Here is a 24116-nt window from a genome sequence, read left to right on the forward strand (position 1 = left end):
TTCTCAGCGGCGCAGTTTCTGAGAACTGGAAGCTTCTTGTGCTACAGGTGTGCGGTTTTGGAGTCCAGCGGGTTTACTGAGATTAGAGATAGTGCGAGATTTGCAGCGGAGGGTTTTCTTTTAGTCTTCCAGCTGCAGGTTGGGATGGCTGGCTGATGTTTAAGGCGCTGTTTCATCCACGTTTGTCACCTTTCGCATCCAATCCGGAAATTTTCACAGTAAGTTGCAATGATGGGTAACAGATATGCTAGTCAACTGTTTGTGTCTAAAGCCATTGCATTAAAATTGCATTAAAACGAATAAATAAGTAATAAATAATAATAAATAAATAAATATTTGCTTCATAAATCGCAAATTGACTATACTGGAGCTTTTCAGTCGTGTCATACGATCTTGTGCGCCAGTAAAAGTTTAACTGCCCTTTAAGTTTGTCTTGTCTAAGTTTATCTAATAACGCTGCGCGATTAGTTAAACGTATTCATTTATAAACTCTGTGTAACCTTGTGTACACCGATGGGAACCAAATGGATGGGAACCACCAGGCTTCATGGAAGCAGTCAGTTACTGGCATGGAAGAAAGCAGATGGCAGTATAATAAACAAGTAATTGGTTCCTGTGTGATCAAAAGTCATGTTTGCTGTTGTTTTAGACGTGGTGTGTTGAGGTTTTAAAATATATATATATAATAAAAAGTTTCAATTTTTTTGCAGAGAAAAAAAAATGGTGGTGGTCTGGTAGCATAGACTACATGTTAATGAAGGAGCTTATAATATACATGATTTTTCTTTTAAATATTATATAGTGTAGTCTATAATCTCACATAAAGCCACTGCATCCAGCTGAGATCTATATCACCTGACTAATACAGAACATTCATTATTTAGATATAAAAACAAAGACTCGTAGCTAATTTGTTATCACGTTTTGTTAAGCTTGTTACTGATGAAGTATAACTGACACTCTTGCAGTGCATCAGGTACTGCATGTGCATTATCAAAAGTAATTTGATTACATGTATATTTTCCTATGTAATTTCACACAGTACGTCGTAAAGTGTTACATTTAATGGAGTCTGGTCAAATGAAATTTGCTCAATTAGCACACATCCAGTTTATACCAGGCACAAGATGCATTTTGCACAAAGCTATCACTTCATGTTTTTGAGCGTGCATGTATTTGCTTTGCTTGCAACAGAGCAGAAAAGTACACGTTGCTGCCCTAGTTTACATCTGATTTCACCAACCGTTTTAATTGCAGCATTTTACTCGATTGTCAAAGGATCATGGTTTAATTCCAGATTAATGGGTGTAGGAGTAACCTCCTAATATGCTGCACATTAATCACCAAAAGAGAAGTAATAGCTACTAATATGAGAGTCACAGTCTTTATAAAAGTCACTTCCAGCTATCATAACAGTGTGAGAGAGTTACATAAAAGCAAGGAACTGTTATCACTAATGAGATTGTTTTTCAAGACCATGGGTCAATGGTAATGGCACTTATAAGAGACCATTGATGCAGCACTTACTATATAAGCTGTTGGTTTTCTAACTTTGCAGCGTTGATGTTTTTAAAATAAGCGTATCTGTTGTAGTCGGACTCATTAGAAATCAGTCTTCAAAAGAAGTGTTCCTTATACAAGAGGCAGCTAATGAGCATGTGCTGATTATGTCACAGTAATGAGGCTGTGACTCATTCGTGCAGCTTCAGGTGTGTTGTGGGGCGTTTGCAGTGTTGCTTGGAGCTGGAATGCTTTTTATATGTTGTTTGTTTTAGAGCTGTCGTTGAATGTAACTTAAGGAGCTGCAGTCTCCTGGGGTGTGAGAACCCCGAGAGATTTCATGTGTGTGGTTATGCCAGGCTTAGAGCAGAGAGTGAAGGCCAGTAGACCTTTACTTTTTAAATTTCTGCCTACTGCAACTGAAATAGCCTCTTGTAGAACGTTTCTGTGTTTTATTGTAGCTATTGCCTTTTCTGCAAATCCTGCACTAAAGAAACCTTTGTTTATTTAGTCCAAACCGTATGTGGCGTACTATGAGCAAATAAATATTGAGTTTTTCATAATTATGCACGTTCCTGGAGAAAATCCACTTTGAAACATGCACGCACATAGATTTGAATTAACCTTCAGTGTTAAACCTTTATGTGAGTTTGTGGGTTTGTATTTGTTAGCATGCTGACAGACAGTTTTCAATCCAAAAACAATTATACCACAAATCTAAAATATGAGACTGTACTATGAGGCAGAGCTTTGCTGAGTCGGGACTCACACTCAGATAACTTTTTGTTAAAGAAAGCAATTCGATATTGGACCTAATTCTCTCAAATATGAAATTTAACCAGCCTGATATTGTTGTTCTTTTTTTCCTTAAATGAGTAGATTTAAAAGAAAGAACACGAGCATCCTCTGCTTCTTATTAACCCGTCCAAGGGGGTTATGTTTTTGGTTGTATTTGCATGCGTGCGTGCCATTTTGTCTGTAAACATAATAGCCTGAAATGTTTTGAATTAATTTTAATAAAACTTTGTAGAGGAGTGGTAAATGGCCTGTATTTGTATAGCACTTTACTAGTCCCTAAGGACCCCAAAGCGTAACATCCAGTCATCGACGCACAGGCGATGGCAAGCTACATTGTAGCCACAGCCACCCTGGGGCGCACTGACAAAGGCGAGGCTGCCGGACACTGGCGCCACCGGGCCCTCTGACCACCACCAGTAGGCAACGGGTGAAGTGTCTTGCCCAAGGACACAACGACCGAGACTGTCCAAGCCGGGGCTCGAACCGGCAACCTTCCGATTACAAGGCGAACTCCCAACTCTTGAGCCACGATCGCCCACATCGTGTAGAGTGGGCTCATGTTAGCAATCCATTATGTTTTGGCTTAGAGCCACCAAGGTCTTTGAGGTCAACATAAGGATTTGTTGGTTTAAAATTGGCAAAAAGCCTTAGAAACAATGATTCTTATTGTGTTGTATATAGCATATGAAGATTTAAAATATAACTTCACATTTAACCTCTGACCTCTGAAGGTCAGCAATGATATAAGGAGCTTCTAAGTATCACCTTACACGTCATGTAAAACTACTTGAAATTCTACTGCTTTTGTTTGTATTGTCAACGTTTGTTTTATTTTGGCTTTGTTATGTACATTACAGTAACAGGTTATGACTGATTCAATACATAGCAGCTTGAATACATGTACAATGTTCCTAAATTATTAGATTTTTTTTTTATTCATTTTTTTAAACTTGCTATTTATTACGAAATTGACTAAAAAATGTACTTAGCCGCAAAAATAATAAGCGTGTTAAAATAAGTTCCAGTGAGGCAAAAAACAAAATTCTGGACTTGGCACTTGTTTTTATTGATGTGTATAGAAATGTATGTTTAAAAGAACCAAACTAATAATCAAATGTAAAATGCATTACTATTTCCTTAAAGTTAAATACTGCTCAGTGAGTGATCTGCCTGGGTGGAGGTTTTTGCTCTCAGAGGGCTCCTTGTGTAGTACGTAATTGTTGCTGTCATTCAGTGTAATTTCCTCTGAGTAAAGGGTTATCATTATTCAGCAACACACACAATAAATGTCAGTAAGCGGAGGTGAACAGGTGGCCTCTTGCCATCAAGTTCACAGCACTTGACACCCTACCTGTACTGCTTTGGCTTCACCTCCATCCTGAAACCTGGCAACAGGCCAGAACCGTGAACAATAGCACTGACAGAGGATGGCCAGAGTGATAAGGGCGGAAAGAGGAAGTCTATCTTTTGGGCAGGCTTACTAAAGTAAATATAGCCTTTTCTTTTCTTTTTTTTTCCTTTGCTCATGTGACTCTTTGTTGTGGTAATCTTCAGCGAGGAGGAATGGTTCCACCGGTGGCCCCATCGTGAACATAACCATATTTTAACTTATAATAAGAATGATTGTGGTTGGCTAAACTGCTTTTATGAATTGCCCCCTCTTTGTTTCAAAAGATCTGAGGAGATAATCTGTAAATGAGATTAAGTTTATGATCGGCCAACGAGATAAGCTTTTCAGACCGCACCCGTACACATGTAACTGCTATAGGTTGTAGATAAGTAGAGTAGAGTAGTGCTTGTTAGGACGACATAACAGTTTTGACTTCAGGAAGGAGGTAAGGCATGACACGAGGAAATGTCAGAACAGTTTGTTTAAAAAAAAAGATACTGGAATGTTTATAACTGTTGTGGGAAGCACGCCCAATGCCTCCGAGTATCTCAGTGTCAGTTTCCCACAGTTTGTGTTGTTGTAGAAAAGTTGAAATTCCTTCTAAACGCTCATCCCTGTTTGAGGATGCAAACTAAACTGGCTGCTTAAAGTGATATTTGGAGTCTAAAAGTCACTCCAGCTGAGAATTCAGTGTTGCGTTCAACTCACGGTGATTAGTGGTTCATGCATTGATAAAAAAAATTCCTGTAATGGCGTTTAGGTTTAATCTATTTATGGTCTGCAATGTAGCTGAAATCCTTATGTCCTTGCAAAATCTCTAGTGTGATAACGTGTTCATGCCAGTGACTATAAAAAAGGTCACCCGTATTGGTTCAATCACAGTGTTTGTTGTGGCTCACATTATATAACCTTGTTGTGAATGGCTTGATAGACAGGTTAAAGTCTCCAGGCTGAAAGGTGTGTGACAGTTGTTTTCGCTCATTTTCTGCTCCCACTGATCTCTCAGATTTAGATGCAGTGCTCTGTTACACGCTGCGTCCTTCGGGACTCTGACAGTTATCAATGTGGATGTAAAAACCAACCGAGTTAATTAATTGCAGCTATGCAGATATAGTCTTCAACAGGTTGGATCTAATTACACAGAGCACGTCAGCCTGCTGTCTGCCATTGTCCCAGATCAGCCCCCAGACTCTTAGCAGTACAGGCCCAACACCTGGCTCTCTACAGTGAAAAAACAGAGTGTGCAGCAGAGTACGCTTTGCATACTGGATCTACAACCTTGATAATGTAGTTATATAGATTTATGAGCCTATACCCTTTGGATGATAAATGAGCTCAAAGTGGAATGCGAGGAATCTCTGCTTGGAAAAATGTCTGAGCTGTTTTTAAGACATGACACATGCTTATTGTAGGGTAAAATATTTTCCCTTCTTCTCCTTCTCTTCTCTCACTCTGTCTGTCATTTTCTTCATTCAGGTAGATGCCTTAAATCATGAATCACCAGGGATCTCCGCTGAAGCAAGCCAAGTGAGTGTCCCATTCCTGCTGCTTCCCCTCTGGATGTTTACCTTTCAGTGTGTTAGCTAATGCTGCTGGGTTACTCTCACACAGGCAAGAGAAAATCACTAACCCAGTGTGTGGAAGGTGGTGTGGGTCAGGGACTTTGGGTACAGAGCCGCTCTGTTGAAAATTGTTTGTTTTGCCTGGGTCTCTGGCTCCAGCCTTCCCCTGTGCCCTACACCCCCTCCCTCTTCCACTCTCCCTCTCTCCCTCTCCCTGATCCATATGCTCAGAATCTCAGGCTAATCTCATCCAGTGCTGGCCAGTCTCCTCTCTGTATATCACTCGTATTTTTTTCTGTGCATGCAAAAGGGGTTGTGACACTTAACTATCCTGAGGTGCGGGTCAGAAGATGAAGGGCAGGCTGCGTAACCCTGTACCCTCTTCTTGTCATTTCAGTGGAGTGGCCAGATCGGACAGCAAGCTCAGCGCCAAGGCCCTCTATGGTAAGTGGCTTCATGGAAGTAGGTTGAGGTGTTGCGCTGTTTTGTTCCTGAAAGATCATTTTGTTGTTCGCTTGTTTCCAGAACTTTGTTGCGACATGCCCTTATTTCTGCGGCATGACTCACAGCAGACTAGCTACAGTTTACAGCTTGTCATCGAGGAGTTTGGACACTCTTACGTGTCGGGGAATTAGATGTTTAGTATTGAGAATTTGCTTACTTGCTTGCAAGAATCTGTTACTGAAAATAGATCCCAGCAAATGCTCTATACTTTTTTTTTTTCGCATTGCTTGGTTTACTTAAAAATGAAACTATAGATTTGTGACCAATTTTTAGGATTTACAGCTTTAGCTGTACTTTCTTAATTAGATACCTTTCCAAACTGTTCCTAGTCAATCTGTGTGGATTAGCACTGTTACTGACACAAATCACAACAATTTTCCATTTGCTATGCAAATGACTGTGTCCGGAAACTCACTCTGTGGCATGTTGCCGCAGGTGTAGTCCTCACTGGACTGTAACAGCCCACTCTCCAGAGCACACACACACATACTGATAAGAGGGGGCCCACTTCTGTTAGACACTGACGATCATGGCAGGGATGTTGGGCTAGTAAAGGGAACTTGAGTTTCCAGCTCTGTGCCAGGCCTGCACTGCAACCTGGCATTAGCTGCCTGATGCATAAGGCAGCTAATGCCAGTGTGTGTGTATCTGCACTTAGTCACATTCTTTGAATTCAGGGATATGCTTGTTATTTTAGTGTCCCATTTGCATTGTTGGGCTGCATTACCAACCGGTAGTAAGTGCTATTAAACTCAGTAATCCAGTACTGGCATGATGTGACTTTTTATTTTAGCTGTTGCATGCTTGTCTTAGGGCGTGTGTCACTGAAATTTGCTTACACTTCAGGGTGTGGCAGTTTTTAACGTGTGGTTGGAACAGGGTGAGGTGCCCATGTCTTGCAGGTGAATAAAGGGCACATTGAAAAGTGAAAAGGAAAAGGCGGACTCAGGCCTCTGCTCCTCCCCTCGTTGCCTCAGACATTAGCTCACTGGTTCCTGCCAACACCTCCTTCCACACTGTCAACATAAAGAACCATTTCACAACATAGTAGGCACAGATAGAAACCTACGCCGAGCTACAGCAGAACAACCCACTTTCTTGCATGGCCAAATTTAGAATCGCCTGAAAAGGCAGATTGTAGGGATGCAAGATGTTCCCAAAACTTCTGACTGTGCACCTCGTTGTCTGTGTGACATATCGGAGCCGTAAATCATCCAAATATCCACAGGAAACTCTCACTCTAGCGATCTTTGTGAAGTATCCCACCGTACGTGTGATGAGCTTGTGTTGTTTGGCAGATGGTCACCACTACCGTCTCACTGCAGGGTGACAGCCACGTGCCCATCCTTTTTAACCCCAAGAGGCAACAGTGGAAAATACTGAACACCAACCATGACAGTGCTAGATATTTGGTAGGTCAGTGTAGGATGGTTGTTCACACTATGCTGAATAAACACACGTACATTAGTTAAATTATAACAATCTCCCATATGCAAACCACCCTACCATTCACACAGTGCAGTCCAGCAGAAAAACAAATGCAAATGATGCACAGGTCCTCCCACTTGATCTGTTATCAGCAGCAGCAGCAGCAGCTTTGGGGTAAAGCAGAAAAACGCCACTTAGGACTCATCATCTGCAGACTTGAAAATCACCTGGCAGCTATAATAAGTTTCTCGGGTAGTTTTGGGTTGAGGATCATGTCTCTGACAGGTAAACTTTTTCTTGGGTGGGACTAAATCAACAGGTTCGGATTGATGTTTTCCTGCTCTGTTGCTTTTCTTGAATGTCTGTGTTGTTTTGTATTTCAGTTGAATCTCTGCGATAGATCCACTGCATTTAGTGTCTCTTCTTTTGGTTAGTGGTGTCAGGCTATGAGAGGTGTTGATGTGGTCCTTGCTGGCAACATATGGTCAAGTCTTTGTTGACGCAGCCGGAAACTTCTGTATCTAAAGGGCGGTGGCACAGTTAGAAAGAAATCACGAAGTTTTGCCATCAAGGTGTTGGTGATTGACTAGATATATAATTGTGATTATGCAATTTTTCATTATTAGTCAAACTGATTCAAAATTCTTTGTCTGCTACTCAGATAATCACCAGTTTTGTTGGTTTTGGATTGAATCCCATTAAATATGTTTAATAGTTTCCCAGTATAGGATTGTCCGATTGACCTGGGTCATGTATTGGTTTGATAATCTGCCAGGGAGCCATGTTTATCACTGGTCATTGACTCTTCAGACCTCTGAGGATTTGCCCATCTGCCTGCTAAGTGGCTGTTATTGCAAGCTGCTGTGGCACTGTGAATTGACTGGCATAAATGTCAGTCATTAATAAGACATGGGGGGAGCTCGTCTTTCAGATCGACACCCGACGCTTGTGTTTCACCTGTGAGGAGCCAAGCAGGGAGGAAATGGCTGGAAGAGGAAAGAGAAACGTTTGCATTGTTTGGGCAGCGGTTGCGCTGGCTCTAAAATTGTCCCCTTTAGAGGTCTTGTTTCATCACAGGCAAACATGTAGGACTCTAAGAAGCATGTTCATTACCACAATGAATTGGAATATCGAATATTAGAATGTCATTTAAAGCATTATTGCACATTTTGGTAAGTGCTAGGCAAACAGAGTGGCTTTGTGTTGCTGTAAAGCACATGAACAGAACTATGTCTGTACGAATAGAAAATCTGCGTGACATAAGCGTGTTGATTTTGTTGGGTAGGGGACTGGGGACACAGAGCGAGTTGATATCTAGCAATGGAGTTGATAGAGCCATGCTCTCATTTAACCGTAATTGTTACCTGCAGACTATTCAACTGGTAAATAGGTCAATAAGCACACTGGCACACTCATTTGTAATCAGCCTGTTCAAAAAGAAAGCCTTGAGCCAACAGCACACACAGCGCATGCAGCACATGCAGCACATGCATCACGCTGACACAATGGTGACATGAGTTTCAGTGTTTTTGTGCATCGGACATTTGATATGGATCACTGCATGTTGAACCTAGGCTTTGAAAAGGTTAAATGTTTTTTTGTTTTGTTTTGTTTTTTTTAAGTTGCTGTGATTTATGTTTTTATCATTACATTTTTCTAAAAATGACATTATCAAAACGTGTAACGCACCATAATCTGCAGCTCTCATCGTGTTTATTGAGCTTTACTGAGCTTATTGTCTCAAATAGTTTTTGCTTGGAACTTTTATGTATGAAAATTTTTTTGTGACAAATGGGCCAGATGTGTAGATGAAACCTAGAGCTTTCTAATCTGTAATCTGTAATTCTACATTGTCTGCACTGTAGAATTTGACTGTCTTCTGAATAAGGACGCAATAAAATTACCTTTTCAGGTAATTTTTGTTTTTTGTTTTGTGCACTTTATGTTCAATATATGTATTTTGTTGTGCCTGAAATGAATAAATAAATGAAAAAAATGAAATGAATAATGGTGGGTTTAGATTTAGTTTCAAGTATTTGTAAAGGCTTATCAAACGTTGGTACAACTGTGTCTTAAAACAAGCCTGAACGTGACCTTTTTCCTTACTGTATTGTATGCAGTTGTTCCTATTGCAGCAGTGTGCAAAAGTCTTAAGGTATTAAGTTATAATTTGCTATTATTTCTTTAAGTTTAAGCCTTCAGGAATAGTTCTCCAGTTGTAGCGGTAATCGTTTCAGAACTTTAAGGTGTGGAAACTGTACTTCAGTCTGATTTTTACAGCTTTTAACCAGCTGAAAGGTAAAGATGAGGAAGTGTGACGCTGTCACTGATCTTTGACCCTCCAGTAAATCTGTGCCTCTGAACGGTGCGCTGGATCTGACGAAGATTTAATCCCAGCTTGGCCAAAATATTTTAATATGGAGTACAGTGAATTAATACTCAAGTATCCTCTGATTTCACACTTAATTATGTATTTCTCACATAGCTCTGATCTCGTGTTACTTGCCCTCAGGCAGCGAGCAGCTGCAGATCTATTCCTTTATCTTAAAATATAGTCGAAAATCATAAGGATGAAAACTTTTTTTTAGAAAGCGTGCAATATATCTGAACAGTGTAGTTAACATTGGGATTAGCAGTTGACCTCATGGAAAAAGTAAAAGGAGCATACATTACGTGTCTTTGTCACTTCCTTATTGCCCTCCTGCCGTTCTCAGCTTTAATGCGTCCTTTCAGCTGTTCACTCCGCTAAAAGGTTCGACCTGTGGAGGTGAGGTCAATGTTGTTTATATAGGTGTACATATATACAGCAGGATCGCAGGCAGCACCGAGGAGGTTTTTACTTTCTGAAATGTAAATTTATTTTTTTGTTCTTATCAACAGAGCAGAGGAAAAAATACTCCAACTCCAATTTTATCATGCAGGAGACGTCGCAGTACCACGTTGAGGTAAAATGATCATTATTTCATTGATTTTCATATCTCATTGTATTTCAAAATTAAAGCAAAGAAGCGTAGACTCACACAATGTGTGTTCATTCATTTATTCAGTGTTACACTTGTTTTAACACACTTTAACTTCTTATTTCGCTTATAAGGATTTTAGAGGTCATTCATGTAAAATGAATTTAAGTGTTTATGAAACCGCGGTATTCTTATCCACAGTGTTTTTTGTCATTGCTCTGCCTTTATGCCAGTTTTTAAAACTTTTTTAGACTACGGTATAATGTAGTAGTATGTTACTGGAGATGTCTGTGTTTACATTCCATGCAACGAAGACGTAATATTCAGTGTCCTGATCATTCAGGGCGTTACTGTGACATTTATCTGTACTTTTTTTTTTACATTATCTCATATAATGCTGTTAACTTATAGATTTAAAATGCTTGTCACGTAACCTCATTTGCAAAGCAAGATAACGACACTATGAAGGTTATGGCATATTGTTCTTTTGCCCAGAGATAAAAGCTGACACACAGGTTCATCTTCTGATTACATTTCACTTACTGGAACTTTGTTATAATAAAACAGTCGGGCCTTTGATTGCAGCAGTAGTGGGCTAATGTTGGAACGACTGAGTCAGAGACGTGCTTTGGGTCAGGCATGTTTCTGAACTATGTCCTGTGTCCACGTTAATAGGATACCTTCTAAATGCCTCCCCCATTATCATGCATGGGCGAGTAATGATACACAAGATAACAATCCTGGTGCCAGCAGCCACTTAGTGGCAGTAGTTCAGTTTTGATCAGATAAACAGAAACTCACCCAGCTAAAAAAAAGTCAGCTAAATTAAGCATTTATATAGCAAGAGAGTACAGTTAAAGGAACGAGGGAACATTTTTATTTGTTTTCTTGCTGAGAGTTAGATAAGAAGATTGATTGTGGCTCTGTGTTCTCTATGGAGTCACCGCGGGTTAGCTTAAAGACTGAAGACAGGGAGGTGGCTCCCCTGGTTAACTAATTAACAAGTTATGCTATACTTAATCATAAAAAAGTGTAAAAATAAACACTGTGGTGCCAGACTGTTTCTTGGCTGCCCCCTGTACTTCCAGGAGTTTTGTCATTGTGTGTCATTGTGTCATCGGTCAACAGTGAACAGCCTGCTACTCCCAGCCAAGAAACGCATACTTGGCACATGCTTCTTTTCTTGATGAGAGATTAAAAATAACATATAATGTGTTAATTAGGAAACTTTTGAGCTGCTTTGAGGCAGAATTTTCTATTTCTATTTCTATTTCAGTCCTAAAGCTGTAATCTGATACAGGGTCTAACTCTTGGCAAGTAAGCATATCCCAAATGTCACAAGCTTCCTTCCTTATATTAGAAAAGTAGATCAAGTATATTGCAAATCATGACTAACCACTTTCTTGAGCACAGCTTCAAGTGCAGGTGCTGTTTTTAGTTGACTTCCACTAACACACTAAGTCACCAACAACTGTTTTCTCTGCAGCATCTTTCCACATTTGTTATGGACAAGACAGAGTCCATCGCCACAGTGGATGATGCAATCAAGAAACTGATTCTTCTGGACTCAAAAGACAAAATCTGGACCCAGGAGATGCTCCTCCAGGTCACAGACAAGTCAGTCAGACTTTTGGATTGTGATACGCAGGTACGGCTCCAAGCATCTGTTTTTACACCTCAGAACATTATTTCAACATGAAATACCGACATTTCTGTGTTCCAATAGCATTAAATGACAGGCAAGGGAAATTAATCTCCACCTCTTTCTTATCTTTTTGTTGTTTTGCTACAGGAAGAGTTGGAGAACTTCCCTCTTCCAACCATCCACATGTGTCAGACGGTGCTGAATCAGACCCGTTACCCCTCCGTGGTGCTGCTCGTGTGTCAGGACAAGGACCAGTACAAACCCGACATCCACTTTTTCCACTGCGACGAAGTGGACGTGAGTTTCTGTTTGAATACACCACATTATTATATTGTCTTTGCATGATGGATGGCTTTGTGTTTTATATCGTTAAGAAAACCTAGCTGCTGATACCAGAGCACTACAGGTCAGATTTCAGCACTATTGTCTTTGCAGCCAGTATATTTGTATGAAGGAAGCTGGAACTCTGTTAACTCACTGTGATAACATTATGTCTTTGTAGTTCAGAATCACCACTAGTCAGTGTTGTTTCCTGGCTCCGAATGAGGATTTGGGGATTGATTTTGAATATAATGGGCCAATCTTCCATGTTGGAGTAAAGGCAGTATTTCTGTGTTACCTTATTTGGTTAACTTCCTGTTATTTCAGGTCATTTAAGGGGGAAAATGACTTCTTTGTTGGTTTAAATGTCAAAAATGTGTTTTATTAGAATGCTGGATCTTTTAGCCCTGGCTAAGACTAGACAAGAAAGCGCTGGGTCATAAAGATTTACTAGAGTGACCTTTGCTTTATCACATGAGGATTGTGTTTGAGAAAAAACAGAAATCACCATAACCAACAACACAAACCAGATATACTGTTGTTAAAAATGTCTAGAGCCAGCAGCTTTCACGTCTTCACATCTGGATATATTTCAGATTTGAGAATTAAAGTTTGCAGGTGTTAACATGTTTTAGAGAGGTGAATTCAGTGTACTATAAAACTTTAAACCATGTGAGTTGGTCAAATAAGTCAAATAAGTTTATACTTGTCTTATTGTTTAATATTTTAATATTAATGTTGACTTGTGTCTCTCCCTCACTTTCTTCAGGCTGAGATGGTTCATGCAGACATTGACAGTGCCATTGGAGATGTCAAGCACGGGAAGAATATGAGGCTTCAGACTCTGAAGTGAGATTAGTGCTAATATATGTAAACTCATGCAGTCAAAGACACATTCGAAAGGGTAACTAGCTGCGAGCTAACTTGTCATCATGTCTTTCTGTTAAGGGTGAACCAGGAAAAAATGAAGCGTCACAGAGAGACTATCCTCCCCCCGTCGGCCCCTAAGGGCCCACCACCTGCCGCAAGGGGACGAGTGGCAGCCGTGGACACACAGGGTGAGATTTCACACGCATCCACGGCTCACTTTTTATTCTAAATGTTTTGTTCAGTGGTCAATTTGATTATTTTTTTTTCTCTTTTTGTCTTTGTAGACAGACGGGCTTTCAGGCAAAGTGACTCAGAGTCACATGAAAAGCTGGCCCAGCGCATTGAGAAGGATGTGGTGAGTGCCTTTCTTTATCCACAGGGACACCTGCTAATATGCTACGCTGCTTCTTTCACGTCTCATGTAGCTACATTCTTCAAAACCTAAACCTGAGCATTTGCCCCCCTCAGCAAATCCTTAACTGTGCCCTGGATGACATTGAGATCTTTGTGGCACGGCTGCAGAAGGCAGCAGAGGCCTTTGCTCAGCTCAACCAGCGCAACAAGAGTAAGAAGAATAAGAAGAAAGGACCAGCAGGTCTGTCTCCCTTTCTTCTCATCTGGTGGCACAAATACAGTGACAATATGTTCATATTGCTCACGTCGCCATGTTTGTGTCTCTTTGTGTCCTGTGGCCAAGGACTCTCATCCACCGATGTATGTGTTGTAGTAGTGGCCACTTTGGGCTTCTTTTAAGTAATACGATTCTCATTATGCAACTGGAGTAATATTATTGCATTCTTCCACTTTAAAATGACAGCAAACCAAAACAAACCGATATTCTGTTTGATCTCTCTTGGAGGCGGTGGTGTGTGACGTCAAAGCAGTCGCCTCCTGTGATTGTTGCATAAAGCAATAATATTCCTGTAAATGTTGCTGAGTAATGTTTTACTGCCCAACGCTGGCGCTGATGTGATGTTTTATGTCAACACGCGTGTGCAGTTAAGCGTAACGTGCATATTACATACGACACTGTCCTTGTGTGGGGTCAGGAGACAAACGCACATGTGTGAGTTTATCCACATCGTCTGGTAATAACGATGTGCGGCTAAAGTGTGGTCAAGTGTGCTGGAAGTGACGAATTCTCCGTTTTGAGAATTTGTTTCTCAACTTTGGGGTCAGTGTCTTATCTACTGTCACTTAATCTGGGTAAGAATTATCAGTCAAATGTCATTCTGAACCTCTCATAACTATGAGTTATTGAGCTCAGGTTGAGAAACACTGCTGCACCACGTTCTCTCGTACTCTCTGGCCAAAGGTGACCTGTATCTATAAAGCTGAATGAGGCTATTTGCTAACTACCATTTCTGTGTCACTGCCTTTTATTTAACTGGAAACGAAAGCCATAAGCTTCTGACTAGATGAGCATTCAGGTTTTTATGACTTTGACCTCTGGCCAGAAAGTGAAAACTGCATCCCATCTGTATTGTGTCTGTGTGGCCAGCGGGTAACTCTGGAGTCTGTGTGTGGTCACTGTTGCATTTGTTGTTTGCAGAGGGTGTGCTGACCCTGCGAGCCAAGCCCCCCTCTGAAGCAGAGTTCATTGATAGCCTGCAGAAACTGAAACTGGCCTTCAACCTCTTGGTGAGATATCAAAGCACCTAGCCTCCCTCATTCATCAGCTGTTGTCTCTTCAACGCCTCATTGCTGTGTGTCTGTCACTGCGCTCCCTGCAGGCCAAACTGAAGAAACACATACAGAACCCAAGTGCATCTGAGCTGGTTCACTTCCTCTTTGGCCCTCTGGAGCTGGTAAGAGTTTTTCTGATCTCACATAAGTGGATTATCCTAAAAGTCAACAATATACTCTATGCATGCATGTTACTGTTAGTTTTGTCATTTGATGCCTTAGCGTTGACTGAGCTCAGCCCACAGGCATATCTGATGGGAACGCATTAGGCCTCTTTCAGTTCACAGATGAGAGCAATTCAGCATTTTTGCCATCAGGCATTTTAGCTTTGTAACACACCCACTAAACTCTCACCAGACTGGAGCAACGTGGTTTTCAGCTATACTACAGGTGCAGCTGCACTTACATAATGTTGGTTTTCTAAACCACAGTCTTCTGCCACACCTTCGATACTGCTGGATGGAAGCACAAAACTGTGACCAGACTCTATTTATATGGCGCAGTAATCTTTGAACACATTGGTTTTATGCAGCTGAGATAAAGAAAACGCCTCATACAGTACGCCTCCTTGACCGCTGGTTGTCCTCCAAGGACGGTCTCAAAATACGGAAACTCAAAATATTCCGAGCAGCTCAATATTTCAGACAATTTAAAATTCTTTTTTTTCCTCTTTAAATACTTTTACTTGTGCAGTAAAGTGAAAACGGTCAACGTTTACATGCTGGATTCAATACTCAAATACCAAGTTTGCATAACTGTTTAAAAAAAATGTAAAAAGTGCTCTAAGTGATACAGGTAATACACCGTAATGCTTCTGTATGGTGAATGCTATGCCAGCTGTAAACACTTGGTGCATCTACAGGTGCTGCAGAGCTGTGGAGGTCCTGACCTGCCGCGGTCAGTCATGTCTCCTCACCTGTGTAAAGATGCTGTTGACTTCCTGCGGGGACACCTCACCCCAAAAGAAATGACCATCTTTGAACTGCTTGGGGAAGGTTGGACCAGACCCAGGTATATTTGCAGTGTTGTCATGGATACAAACACTCTGGTGATGATTCAGTGCTTGTGACATGGATCTCTTTTGTCGCAATCTTGTCCTGCGGGGGGCCGGGGTGACCATGTGGTCCTGTGTAAAATGCTGAACTACGTTTTACAGTTGCAATTAAAGAAGCGACAAAGCTAAACAGGGCTGTGAAGTGTTGTTTTAGGATGTTTTACTATAGCAGCGGTGTTTCATTTGATATACCGGTATGACAATTAAAAGTTGAACTAATCTGCAGAGAGTGAAACTAAATGAAGCCAAAGCTGGCTTATGTCATGCATGCATGTGTTATTGTGTCCTAATTCTAAATCTAAATATAGTAAATGTAATCCTAAATTATCTGTCCCAGTGTCAAATGTGTTTCGTGGCACAAGCATGACATACAGTAACCGGTGCAGCTACTTACATATTTGCCTCAATTGCAGAAGCATGCAGAACTGCAAGGAATTTGTATTTGTTTGTTTGTAAAATAGTTAAGAGGTTCATGTACGATAGACCTAATGTCTAATCATTACAAGACGTCATAGTAAGCTAGTTACTAAGCATATATGTTTAAAATTAAGAATAAATATATTTATAAATCTACGGTGTTACGGTTACCTTCAACATACTGTAAGCATTTTCAGATGAAAATCTGCATTTTCTTCTAACGATATATCCCCTGTCTTAATTAGCATTTGTAGGACGCAAAACACCTTGAAAATTTTAAAAAAAATTTGAGCAAATTATGATAATTTTTCGTTGTGTAGTGAGATCTGATTTCATAGATTTGGATGGATGAAGAAGTTTAGCACCCCCTGAACATTATGGCAGTTTCCCCATGAACAGCTATGACCAGTTCAGCATCTGCACTGGTACTGCTAGCTCTGTCTGCACAGTAGAGTAGCTCAAGTGCAATTTCTTTGACCATCCCTTCACTCGTCTTCCCGCAGAGCCGAGTGGCCGAGGGATCAGTGCGCTCCTCCTTATTACCCGAAGTTTCGAAACGGCTGGGAGCCGCCGGCGGAGCTTTTCTTGACATCCCCGTGGGAAACGGAAGGACCCTCTGCCCCCTTAGGTTCCCCCTCAAGCCCAACTTACAGTAAACACAAACCTGAGGATGTAAGGCTTTTATTAAATGTTCCCTACCTGTGGAAAAAATAAATGCCGGTAAATCTGTAAATTTGTTTATTTATTTTTGGTTCTTTTTCAGTATTACAGGCCTCATCCCTCAAGCCCCTTAAATGGGTAAGTAATGAGGTCCTCCACATACTTTTTTTTTTTTTTTTGGTGTTTTTCCACATGCGATATCACAAAATATAAAACTTTGACACCACGTGTCTCCACAGGTCCTACAATGGGATCCCCCAGGCCCCCAAATATGCCAAAATTCGCTACAGCTTTGTCGCGCGGAATGCCAACGAGCTGTCAGTGCTGCAGGATGAAGTCCTCGAGGTTGTAATGACGTATTCTTTTGTCCTTCATTTGTAATTTCAACCAATTTGATAGTTTTACTCATTAACTTGGACATTTTAACTGCTGAATGGTGGTGCTAAAATGGTGCTAAAATGGTGCTAAAACACAAATGGTAGCAAACCAATTTCAGCTGTGCACAGGTCAAGCGTCTGTCACCATTTGCAGTACAGTGGAGTAATGCGTGAACTGTCTTTTGCAGGTGTTAGAAGATGATAAACAGTGGTGGAAACTACGGAACCGCAGCGGGCAAGCCGGCTATGTCCCATATAACATCCTGGATGTTGTGACAATAGAAGAGCCAGAGGTCCCCTACTCCTACCAGGTGACCAACACCCGCCCGTCTGCATTTTTAAAACTCTTTTTTGGTTTTATTTGTTTATTTGTTTACCCAAAGTTTAAGATCCTTCCTAGTCATGACACCACAGTTCCAAAGTCCATCTGACTACTATAAAGCATTCACGATAACAGATTAGATTAGATTGATAGTAATTTGTGAAAAACATAGCTGTTACCAATGGCATCTCATGTCATGAAACAAATGTGACTTGTTAGTTCATCGTGCCCAAGAGCCGATGAGCTCATGCAATGGCAACGATGAGGCATGAATCCGTCCTGCCACAATTCGCGAGAATTGCTATTCCTGCTAGAGTATTACTCAGAATGCAGTGAAACACAGTGATCACCTGATGGGTCTTTAACCAAACTGTACTCAAGTTCAAGGTCACAGGGGTTGTTTTACAAGCACGTTTCTATTTTCATAAGAATCTCTGCTATTCCTAAAATGCTGGTCCGGTTTTAGTAATTAATTTGTCCTGGATGTAACTCTATTGACATCTCAGTCAATTTTAATTAGTTTGTTGCAACAAAACTTGTAACTTTCTTTCTGTACTTCATGCATTACTTACGATTTACCTGTGATTTGTGAAGTATCATGAGCTGGATGGGCTACATCTGGGTTTTATTTTATCCTTTAAATCCCATGCATCTTAGCTGTTTAGATGTTATTTTGTTTGATATACTTCTGTGTCTAAACTAGTGTGTAATATAATATAGCCACACTGAGTGACTTCTCACATGCCTCAGCAGCCTGTTTCTCAGCTCTGCTTGCAGCATGAGGGTTTCTGACTGAGCTCTCAGCAGTCAGGCTGCATTTTGGGCAGTGCCAGACTTTGCCAAGGAAAAACAATGTGTGTAATAAAATAAGATCATATAAGTGCTTCTGCTGCATGGAATTTGATCTTTTCTTTTCCTTTCTTTTCCGTTCTCAAGCCTTGGTTAAGATACCAAATTGATGATAACATGCCTAAAAAATGGTCCATTGTTTTGTTTCCATTTTTGCTTTGGAAAAAGAAAGGAAGGAAAAATGGTTTCATGTGTCTGTAAAAAGAATGTGTTTTTTTAGTGTTTTTTTTTTTTAGTAACAATAATAAAAGAATTCAGTGCAGCCACAAAACAAATAATACTTTTCATTTTTTTTCTTCACCTTTGTTTACACTGTACAGAGCCATGTCACTTTAGCTGTAATCTTATCTTCAATTCATAGACCAGAGGAAGCAAAAGTACAGACATTTTGGAGTTAAGTAGAAGAACAGATACTTGTGTTAAAAATATTCCGGTAAAAGTTGAAGTACTAAATCAACTTCTTTATTCAAGTTAAAGTAAAAAATACAGGTTCTGAAATGTACTCAGAGTAAGAAAGTAAAAAGTAGATCCTTGAAGGACAGTTCTACCAAAAGTTTTTATGCAAAGTTAACTGAATCTCTCTCTCTCTGTCTCTCTTATATATATATATATATATATATATATATATATATATATATATATATATATATATATATATATATATATAGATAGATAGATAGATAGATAGATAGATAGATAGATAGATTACTCTAAGATCTGTGTAGTGGCTCAGAGTGGGGAAAAAATCACAAATCATAATAATTAATGTGAGCATCAGTAGATTTTCTTAGTTTATGGGCTGTGATCAGCTGACGTGTTGCTCTTTGTGGATTTACACAACTGAATTTCGCAAGTTATGGTGGGTGATGTCCATCTGCGACACTAACACTATACTGTTTCTTTATACTAGACAGCATATAGTTGGTATAAAGTTGGAATTCAGCTAGTTAATCTAAACATCATCATCTTAAATGGAAATTAGTCTACTTCATGTAACCTGTAACTGACCATAAGCACTGTGCACCAGCCCAGCGCAGTGCTTTACTATAAATTCCCCACAGTACTGTAAACTAACCTCGTTATCCCATTTAAAAACTACAGAGTGTTTTCATGCAAAATTTAAATAACACAAAGTTTTTCTTCCTTCTTCTTCCTCTCCTCTCCTGGCTTTCTTACATCTTTCTCCACCTCTGAGTGAACTTATCTTGCCCTCTTTTCTCTCCCTGTGAAATACAGCATCTGGACATTTAGCTAGCAACGCACTGTGCAACAAACTGCACACAAACAGTTTGTGTGTTTACTGATGTTTGTTGAGCCGATAGAAACACTGAATGTGAAATTGCCTACCATTAAAAAAAAAAGCATTACTTCCTTTATGCTCACTCACTGCTATTCTGTAGCTAGCATGATGCTAAAGTACCGAGGCCACAACACCTACACTCACTCCAGCCCACTTTAAACTCCCTGTATAAATGCCATAGATGATACAGCTGAACCAAAATTAATGAACCTGTTTTGAAAATATAAGGAGTAGAAACTAAAGATATTTGTGTAAAAAACATTTAAAGAACAAAAATAAAAAGTTGTAAGTATTTGTACTTTGTTACTTCCCACCTCTGAAAAAGCCCAGATGTATTGTCTAAAAGGTGTTGTGATGGATTCCAGGACGACAATAACTAATTATCCCTATAAGCTTACGAGAAAGGTCAAGGTTTCGTTATCACTAGTTGGATATGATTTTCTTTCACAGGATACTTCCGGGATTAAAGTCAAGTTATCGTTTCATCATAGAGCTGTAATAAAGTGGTCTCCGGGATAAGAAAAGTTTCATAAACACCATCATATACACTTGGGGGTAAAATTAAATTATCTGCAGATTGGTGATAGGTTTGTGTAGCCTTGTGTACAAAACGTCTGCGCTTTCAACATATCATACACTCACAGCATTACGCTGCATTCTTATAGGTACCTGCTGCTTGCATAAAGAAATGCCCTGCAGCAAACACTCGTCTATGTGTGAGAACCTCCCACACGTACTTTGCTTTTGGCTACTTGGCAAGAATTAGTCAAGCAGAATGAGATAAAAGACAAACCAGTTTTTTGGAATAATGCTGGCTTTGATTGCTTTCTCATGACCTGTGTTTGTGTTTCTGTGTGTGCAGCAAGGTTACAGCCCGTCCTCCCCTGGGTCTCGAAGCCCTGGAAATAGCTTCAAGAAGGAAAGACCCAAGAGTGAAAGTAAGGGTTAAAAAGTAATCAGAAATTCCAGTTATGTTTTTTTCTCCCTGTTTGTTGTTTGTTGTTTTTTTTAAGAGGTAGCTGTTCTTGCTCTGACTTTTGTCTCCATCATCTTTCCATGCTGCAGTGATAGAGGAGCTGCTGACTAAAATCAATAACAAGCAGCCCCCAAGGAAGTTGCACGTGGAACGGCAGTCAGCCAGCGCTCAAGTCCTGCTCAAATCTAGCTCAAAGCCAGAGCAGGTGACTGCATGGCTCAATTCAAAAGGCTTCTCAAAATCGTAAGTTACCCACAACTCTCACTAATCCACCAAATCAAAATACCTCCATACGCCTTAAAAATCATTTGTTAAGCCGCACATAGGGTGCATAACAAATTTTCTAATTCGCTAAGTAGATGTTTGGTGCAGTATGAGCCTTTTTTTTTTTTTTTACAAAGAATTTGCGTCATCTCGCTCTGTGCATTATTGTTCCAAGTAAACAGTAAATAAGTCAGTTGGTTTGAAAATAAATAATTTGAAAGAAAAAGAGGATTTATTGTCTTTTTAATGTGTATTTCTTATATTTGATAAATATTATGTCCTAGACAGCAACTTGAGTATCGCTTGCTGAATTTCATGTCTTTGCTGACCTCTAGTGGCTTAACAGGTGTTAGCCTGGAGGTGTAGTCTGGTGCAAAAAAGCGAACTATTTAAGTTCAGACAGAGATGTCAGAAAGGAGTGATTAAAGGTTTTCTTTATTTTATGAACAGATGCAGAGTGGGATGGCTGTGTCTGTTTGCCTTGTTACTCTGTAACCACATAAGCGTTACCACCTTGGCGTATGTGGCTAGTTAGCATTTAGCACAAAGCTAAGCTGTGTCTAAGCCTGTCACGTGACCCAGGTGCAGGAAATGACAATAGAATAATATTATTGATGATACGTATCTTTTCCTGTCATGCTTTGTTATAATGGCATACATTTTTTAAATGGTCTTATAGCAGTGTGCTCTCTTTTGGAAGCAATGTTGTTTGAGTAAATACTGTCTTTTAATTGTGTGACTGTTTTCTGCAGGACTGTTGACTGTCTGGGGATCCTGACTGGGGCTCAGTTGTTTTCCCTAAACAAAGAAGAACTGAAGGCTGTTTGTGGAGATGAAGGCAGTCGCGTCTTCTCACTGGTCACCGTGCAGAAAGAACAGCTAGAGGTCAGTCCCCTCAGCAGCACACTGCTTACACAGCTGTTTCATTTGATAGATGTGCTTTCATTGCTGAACATCTGACAGCCTTTAGATGCTGTATGAAAAATGCCCATATTTTAACTTTCAGTAATTTTCCAAGATTGTTAAGTCAAGTAAATGCATAATAACAGATACTTAATCTGTTGTCAGCTTTCAGATTCATAGTGATTCACCCTCTATACTTAATATACATACAGCCATAAAAAGTGGATGTACTCACTGAGATGGAGGCCGTACTAAGTAGAAAGAATTTGTCAGTTTAACATGTTCTTCATAATCACAGCTACACAAAAATGTAATCAAAAAAGTTACAAAAAATGACAAAGTAGATTAATAACCTCAAATTACGAATGTAAATATATATTGCATTGCAGTGTGGTATATTCCTGAACCACCGACTGGATCTTTCACTGAGTTTATTCACAGCAATGAGATGCTGCAGAAAATTGTAAATTAAAAATGGAAAGCGGTGTTTTACAAATAAGTTAAAGCCTATTTTAAACTGTTCAGTCGGAATAATTTGAAATTTGTAGGTTTTATCGTTTGCTGAAAATATTGTAATTTAAACAATAGAAAAATTTGAGGACTCTCTGTAGGAGAATGAAGAATTGAACCTCAGACAGCGCTGCATTGAAATGAACACAGTCGACAGCAAAAAGCAAAGATGAAAACGAGCACAAAAAGACTTCAAAGCAAACACCTCAGTGATTCTACTTTAGAAACATGAGTAGGTAGAAACTGAAGCTGCAGCTTGACTCATCATCTGCTTGTTACTTGTTGAAGTTCAGCATCCGGCTGCTGGGCTGGGGTTGGCATTCACTCAGGTAATGTCACCCTGGGTTCTTGGCTAGCTTAGCGTTAGCATGGTGTCTGTGCAGGTGCTTGCAAATCACAAAGATCCGAAGTTGTGCTAGCAGCATAATGCAGCTGTTTCTGTCCAGGATGAAGTGCTCTTGTCCTTCTGTGCAATTTAAAAAGTACATGTAGACTGCGCGACTGTTTTCCTCCTCCAGCACACAAACTGAAATCAGCTGATTGTAGCATGAGTGCAAGTGGAACCAATAAGAGGGATCAATAGGAAAGCAGACTAACAATTCCAAGGAACTGAACTTCGGGGAACTGGTTCTCAACAAAAACCATTTCTAACCCCAACATCCTAAAATGCCTATCTGTTTTCTGGGTCTGAGTTCATTTAAAATGGACACAGGAACTTTGGAACTGTATTTAGAAGAAAACAAATCCTAAAGCTACTGCTTTGTAAAATATATGCAAGTCTGTATATCTGACATCTTCAGCATCAAACAATATTTAAAGAGACACCAATGTTTCCTTTACAGCAGAGCGGTGGAACCTCAGAGCTACAGGAGATCTTGACACGGCGGCAGGAGAGGATCGACTCCGGCAGCAAAGACTGAGCCCGCTGACCTAAACAACTCATCTAGTCATCTAGCTCCTTCACAGCTTTCTAAATGCACCAGCTTCTTCAATCAATCTACAGTTAATTCTGACCTGCCTTGGCAAATACTGAAATATTGTGTACGTTTTTAATTGTATATTTATTTTGTATCATCCAATGTGTATGTTTTGAAGCGTTTTTTCTTAATTGTGTTGCATTTTTTTTCTCTTTGTCTCCTTAAATTTTCTCAACAAAGAGATTTCTGCTAAACAAAAGAAAAAAGGAGCTTATGAATTTACGTACACTTCGGTGTGCGTGTGAGCACGTGTATGCATGACTTGCATGTAACGTACATATTTGTGCGAGCAGTGCAGTTAATGTTCATGCTCACCATCAACAATGAGGCTGTTTACTAAAATACCTTTTAAAAAAGTAGATTTTAGCGATTGTGTTTTAAAATCTGTGCCAGAATGCTTGACACGCTTTCTGATATATGGCCAACTGTTTTCATGTAACTGTTTACAGGAGTTAAAAAAGAAAAAAAAAGATAGACACGCTCTGTGTTACTTCTCAGCCTGGTTGGTTAATGCTCATCAACACTAAGTATTAAAACAAATATTCTTGCTAATCAGGTTTCAGACATTCTGGCAAACTTAGCAAGCAATAATTCTGCATGAGGATTTTGTCTGTAAAAGTGAGACGCTGCCATTAACGTGTTGTTAGCAGCAAGGCGTTTTGCAGTGTAAGCTGCACAAGCACCAGAATAACAAGCAGTATGTGCAGTAGATATGTAAATCCTGGTAATGAATAAGTGGAGATTTAGAGAAACGTTCAAGTGGGTGTATATAGTTTTTAAAAAGACAATGATTCAAAATTGAATAAATAAACTCGGTCTTAATTTTATGTCTTTCGTCAGTAT

General features: G+C 39.9%; 1 protein-coding gene across 2 annotated transcripts; it reads left to right on the plus strand.

The window, feature by feature from the left end:
* On the plus strand, positions 1-24085 carry eps8l2 (EPS8 signaling adaptor L2). 2 transcript variants are annotated; one of them, XM_035907185.2, is made up of 21 exons: positions 1-218; positions 5165-5215; positions 5648-5694; positions 10063-10127; positions 11629-11790; positions 11935-12084; positions 12878-12957; positions 13057-13166; positions 13263-13333; positions 13447-13573; positions 14531-14619; positions 14712-14786; positions 15527-15675; positions 16639-16807; positions 16899-16933; positions 17035-17140; positions 17361-17483; positions 20506-20581; positions 20709-20862; positions 21636-21768; positions 23139-24085. In XM_035907185.2, the coding sequence occupies exons 2-21, from the start codon at positions 5181-5183 to the stop codon at positions 23214-23216; spliced, it is 2034 nt and encodes a 677-aa protein (XP_035763078.1). In that variant the 5' UTR covers positions 1-218; positions 5165-5180; the 3' UTR covers positions 23217-24085. The 2 variants fall into 2 exon arrangements, with proteins under 2 accessions (XP_035763078.1, XP_006789292.1); XM_006789229.2 differs by lacking the exons at positions 1-218; positions 5165-5215 and having other exon boundaries at positions 5364-5694.
* Positions 24086-24116: the final 31 nt, after the last annotated feature.

This window comes from Neolamprologus brichardi, chromosome 7, assembly GCF_056152115.1.
Source record: "Neolamprologus brichardi isolate AB-2024 chromosome 7, ASM5615211v1, whole genome shotgun sequence".
Taxonomy (NCBI): Eukaryota; Metazoa; Chordata; class Actinopteri; order Cichliformes; family Cichlidae; genus Neolamprologus; species Neolamprologus brichardi.